The following is a 5,221-nucleotide window of genomic DNA, read 5'->3' as shown; positions in this document are numbered from 1 at the left end:
CGTGGCTCGTGGCTCGCTCATCCTGGAGCAGGCAGAGGATGTGAAGCTGGGAGGGGAGAGGGACTGAGAGCACCTCCTCACTCTTCTGACCCTTTCCCCATCTGGATCAGCTCTGTCCCAGCCTCTGGGGTCAGTTGTCAACCCTTGCAGGGGTTGGGGACGTGGGGGTCCCCATTCCATTGGGGATTCATGGGAGTACCTGCTACAGGGTGTGTTCATGTGGCCAAGCACTGTCACCTGCTCCTGGCTCCTCTTCCTCGTTCTCCACATGGGACAATGTGCATCCTGCCCTGGCTCCAGCCAGCCCTGCTCATGGCTCATCATCCTGGAGCGGGGAGTGGATGCAAAGCTGGGTGGGGAGAGGGTCTGACACCATCTCCTCCCTCTGCTGACCCTCTCCCCACCTGGATCAGCTCTGTCCTGGTCTCTGTGGTTGGTTGTCAGCACTTGCAGGGTGGACCCTAAAGCTGAAGTGACCCCTCAGGGATGACCTTGGGACCCCCTTTCCAAACGTTCCCACCCCAGCAGCTTCTCCCCTCTTTTCCAGTCCTCGCACATGGGGGACACGTGGGGAGCGCTGGAGAAACCCGAAGCCGCGGTTACGTAACGGGGCAGATGTGTCGGAACCGCCCTTTGTCCCCCGCTCTCACGGCCCTGACATGTCCCACTTTGCTGTCACCAGGCTGGCCAGGGCCAGCAGGCCAGGGATGAGCCAAGGGGATGCTCTGCAGTGGGGCAGCTGGGGGCCAGGGGCGTTGGGAGGAGTGGTCCTGGGTGCTGAGGCTGCCCCAAAGTCCGTCCACTTCAAAGGGCAGAAGAGTTTCTCAGTTCTGTCCTGATTTGGGACAGGGACGGCCAAATGCAGGGTTTTGGTGGAACAAGGGATTTGGCAAGGAATGGTGCCTTTCCTGGTGGGAATTACAGACCATCTGTGTCCATGCTATGCCCTGGGATGAATCTGGGGTTCTGCATCCCCCTGGGAAAGGCAGCTGAGGGGCAGAGAGCACGGGAGCTCTCTGGGAGCGGTGTGGAGGTGCCCAGTCCCACTGCCTGGGTTTTCAATGGCAGAATGGCCCTGGGCTGTGCCACCCCAGGGCTGCTGGAAGATGTGCTGGTGAATGACAGGGCACACATGTGCACACACCACGGCTGGGAGTCTTTATTGAACACCAGCTAGCTGGGATGCTTGGAGACACCTTCCTCCCACTGGGATGGGTTTCTCTTTCCTCTCCCTGCTCAGCCACGTGTCCAGCTGAGTGGGGCCATGGGGATGACCCCTCTCTTCTGTCCTGGCCAGCCCCAGCAGCCCAGGGGGGCCACTGGTGCTGATGGAGCTGCACCCAGGGCACACCAGGACCTTGGGCTGGGATGGCAGCGGGACCGTCCTGATCCAGGCTCTGCAGCATCCAGCAGGAAAAGGCTCTGGAGTCCATCAGGAGCCAGAGAGGAATCCACGGGCAGATCCGAAGGGGGAAAAAGCCGTGTGGGAGGTGAGAGAGGAGGGGACTTGCACATTCAGCATCACCCTTGATGCTTCACCCACAGGAGGAGAAACCCCCTCGGGCAGAGCTCCTGCCTCCCAGCCGGGAGCCAGGAGGAGGGAGCCCCATCCCGCCGTGTCCTGTCCTCCCGCCCGCCCGGCAGCGCTCAGGTGCAGCCGCAGGAATCCACGATCATGTCGGGAATGTCGGTCTTGACGATGTTGCTGTCCCGGTCGTAGTAGAGCAGGGAGAGGGGCCGGCGCTGGGTGGGAACGCAGCAGGAGTCCACGGCCGCCGCCGCGCTCGCCGCCTTGATGCGGTTGAGGACGGCGGTGTGGAAGGAGGCTGCGAGGCCGGGAACGCCGGCCATGTGCAGCGGGCACAGCCCCGTGCAGTAATTCATGTGGTACCCCTCTGGCTGGATGATCCAGTCCTCCCAGCCGATCTCCTTGAAGTCCACAAAGAACTCCTGGCGGCAGCACATCCGCGAGTCCGCGCCGCAGTCGACGCCGCGACGATGGACGCGGTGGGGTGTCCTGGCCTGGGCTTGGGCCACCACAAACGGCCAGTGGGAATCGCTGTGGTCCGATGGGAGAGGGGACCCCCAGTCCTCTGGCACCTCCAGTTCCACCGTGAGCCGAGGGGTCTCTTGTCCGAAGAGGCTCCGGACGGCTGCTCCAACGTCCAGCGTGGTCCAGCCGGATCTCTGCACCTCCAGCCGGGTCTCGCTGGCCACCGTCACGTTTGGCCCCGCCGGGTCTGGCCGCAGGATCCTGACGGTGACAGGCTGTGCCCCGCGGCCGGGGGCTGCCCAGAACAGGTAGAGGGTGGCCTGCAGGATCTCGGTGCTCCCGGCCACCTCCTGGGAGAAGCGGAAATGCAGGCGGACGCTGTGGGAAGTGGAGGATCCTGAGCACAGAACCAAGAGTAGAGTCAGGAGGGAAGCAAAGAGGGGACTCATCTCGTCTCCTTGCCATGAGCAGGGACACCTTTCACTACCCCAAGTTGCTCCAAGCCTCGTCCAGCCTGGCCTTGGACACTTCCAGGGATGGGGCAACTTCTAGGGGCAACATGTGGCCACCCTTACAGGGAGGAATTTCTTCCCAAAATCCCATCTAAATCTCCTCTTTTCCAGTGTGAAGCCATTCCCCCTTGCCCTGGCACTCCAGGTTGTTGTCCAAAGTCCTTCTCCAGCTCTCTTGGAGCTCATGAAGGCACTGGAAGGAGCTCTGAGGTCTCCCCAGAGCCTTCCCTTCTTCCTTGGCTGCAGAGCTGCAGCTCCTCCTGGCTGGGAAAGGGCTGATGGGGCCATGAGAGCACTCGGGGCTCCTGGCACAGCTCTGCCCATGAGGACACCCCCCCCTCCCCGTGCTCCAAGCCTGGGTTCACCCCCCGGCTCGATTCCAGCTGATGCTCCACCGAGCCAGGAGACAACCCCCCATTGTCCTGGGGAGTGGGAGCACCATGTGCCACGGAGCAGCATTGTCCCCAGAGGGCTTTGGGGACACAGGGCCTGTGAGGGGAGAGGAGTCCCCCAACCTCACCACGAGGAATTTGGTCTGGGAAAGTGAGGGTGCAGGATTCTCAGTGGGATGGGGTGATGAATCTGCATCTCTCCAAGGAAAGTTGTCTGTGAAAAGTGGGATGCTCTTTTTTCAGTATCACTTTTCAGGAAGCCTGAATGTGTTTTGGGGAGTTCTCCCAGAAGCAGCAGATTCTGGAGTGAAATGAGGGACCAGGTGCTTTGGGTGGGATGTGGAGGCACAGTGAACTGTGCAGCTCTGTCCACACGCTGTGGGCTGACAGGAAATCGAGGCTAAAAATCGCATTTCTGAAAACGTGGCCATGTGACCCCTTCACCTCCAGCACAAGGGGGAGGGTTCAGCCGAAGTGGGCAACAGGTGACACGATAGAGCAGCACATCTGCACTCTGTGCCACCCCTGCACGTCCCATCCGTGTGTGAGGTTCGGGAGCCTCTCACACCTTCCAGCAGCAGTGTTCCCTCCATCCCAGTGCACAGCCCAGCGCTGCCACGCACCTCTCAGCTCCCTTCCCTCCCTTCCTTCCTTTCCCTCCTTTCCCTCCCTTCTCTCCTTTCCCTCCCTTCCCTCCCTTCTCTCCTTTCCCTCCCTTCCCTCCTTTCCCTCCCTTCCCTCCCTTCCCTCCTTTCCCTCCCTTCTCTCCTTTCCCTCCCTTCCGTCCTTTCTCTCCCTTCCACCCGCAGGATTCTCACCTGCCTCAGCAAAGCTCAGGATCTCGTATTCCTGCAGCCCCATTCCCGGCCGGGCCGGGCTGTTTCGGAGCATCCCTGGGAAGGCGGCGGCCGTGTCCGAGCGCTGCGATCGCATCCTGCGGAGCGCGGTCAGCAGAGCCCCCCGGGCCGGCGGCTGCGGGACGCTGGGCCGGGCTGGCAAGCGGAGCTTGGCCAGGATGCTCCGCTTGGCCAGAGCCAGGAGCGCGTCCCGCTGCGCTCCGGGAGCCACCGCGGACACTCCGCAGGCAGGACACCACCCGCCCTCGGCTGCCGCCGTCCGTAGGAGGCTCAGGAGCAGGAGGGTCACGGTGACCGTCATGTCCAGGGCGAGAGGTGACAGCGTGGGAGCTCCAGCAGTGTCCGAGAAGCCGAGTGGGATGAGCCAGCGGCAGGGAGCAGGGTGGCAGAGCTGGACTGAGCGGGAGCACGGGGCGAGGATGGGCTCGTTCTCCTGACGTGGCCACAAATATTGGCTGATCCCGGGCGAGATAAACGCCCCTGCGCTCCCCCGGAGCCGCCCGGGCGCGGGCAGCGCGGTGCGGCCGCCCCGGTTAAGGTGGAGCTGGGCCGATGGTGCTGCTGCTCGGGGGGAGCAGAGCGGGGACATCGAGGCCAGCCCGGTCCCACCTCGGTCCCACCTCGGTCCCACCCCGGCGGTTCACGGGCAGAGACGTGGTGGGGGCTCCCGGGGACATAGCGGGTACCCAGGGTGTACTGGAGGCCCCCCGTGCGATGTGGGGACCACGGAGGTGGGGGATTCTCGGGGGATGTGGGATCACCGGGGGCGGGGGGATCTCTGGAGGTCCTCAGAGAAGGGGGATTCCGGGGTGTCGAGGGGTCGTTGGAGATGGGCGATACTGGAAATGGAAGATCCCGACCAGTGAGGGGTTCCCGAGGGATGGAGGATCCCAGGAAATGCGGGATACTCAGAGAAAGGGAATCCCAGGTGGCTGGGGGTTCCCGGCGGGATGAGGGACCCTTGGGGACAGGGGATCCATGGAGGGGATGAGAGATCCCTGGGAATGAGGGATCTCCAGAGATGCGAGATTCTCGGGGACGGAGGATCCCGGAGGAAGTGGAATCCCTGGGGAATTTGGGATCCTCAAGGGTCTGTGGGACCCCGGGGGAGATGTGGGATCCCCGGGGATCCTGAGGGCCGTGGGATCCCTGGTGATAGGGGATCCCTGAGGAGATGTGGGATCCCTGGGGAATTGGGGATCACCGGGGATGGAGGATCCCGGGGGATGCGGGACTCCCAACGGGGGGGCGGGGGTCACGGCGGATGGGCGGAGTCTGTGTTAACCACGCCCCTTCCTTTCCATAAAAGGCGCTGCCGCGCTCTGTGATGCCCCCGCCGTTCCCTCCGCCCCGCCAGGGGGCGCCCCACGCCCCTCCCGCCTTCCCCAGCGCGTAGCGTCCATCCGGTTGCCACAGCAACGCGGGCGCGCGGGCGCAGGATGATGACGCAGTGCGCACGGCGCGTTG

The 5,221-nt window shown here is 63.5% G+C and overlaps 1 protein-coding gene across 1 annotated transcript; it reads right to left on the bottom strand.

Annotated features, from left to right (window-relative positions):
• Positions 1–1,135: 1,135 nt before the first annotated feature.
• LOC107198572 (inhibin beta C chain-like) lies at positions 1,136–5,215 on the bottom strand. The gene is made up of 2 exons (XM_015615652.1): positions 3,716–5,215; positions 1,136–2,390 (listed from the first exon to the last, which is right to left on the bottom strand). Exons 1-2 carry the CDS (start codon positions 4,341–4,343, stop codon positions 1,648–1,650), a joined length of 1,371 nt encoding a protein of 456 aa, XP_015471138.1. The 5' UTR covers positions 4,344–5,215; the 3' UTR covers positions 1,136–1,647.
• Between the last annotated feature and the right edge of the window lie 6 nt (positions 5,216–5,221).

The sequence above is a fragment of the Parus major genome, unplaced genomic scaffold (genome assembly GCF_001522545.3).
Source record: "Parus major isolate Abel unplaced genomic scaffold, Parus_major1.1 Scaffold220, whole genome shotgun sequence".
NCBI classification, from domain to species: domain Eukaryota; kingdom Metazoa; phylum Chordata; class Aves; order Passeriformes; family Paridae; genus Parus; species Parus major.
The sequence above is the reverse complement of the archived record's forward strand: the minus strand, read 5'-3'. Positions and strand labels throughout refer to the sequence as shown.

Bases quoted from the DNA above. Each gene is read 5' to 3' on its own strand.
- LOC107198572 (XM_015615652.1), bottom strand. From the start codon at position 4,343: ATGTCCCCGCTCTGCTCCCCCCGAGCAGCAGCACCATCGGCCCAGCTC. The intron at 2,391-3,715 runs GTGAGAATCCTG...TTCTGTGCTCAG, and splicing joins CCTGAGCTTTGCTGAGGCAG to GATCCTCCACTTCCCACAGC.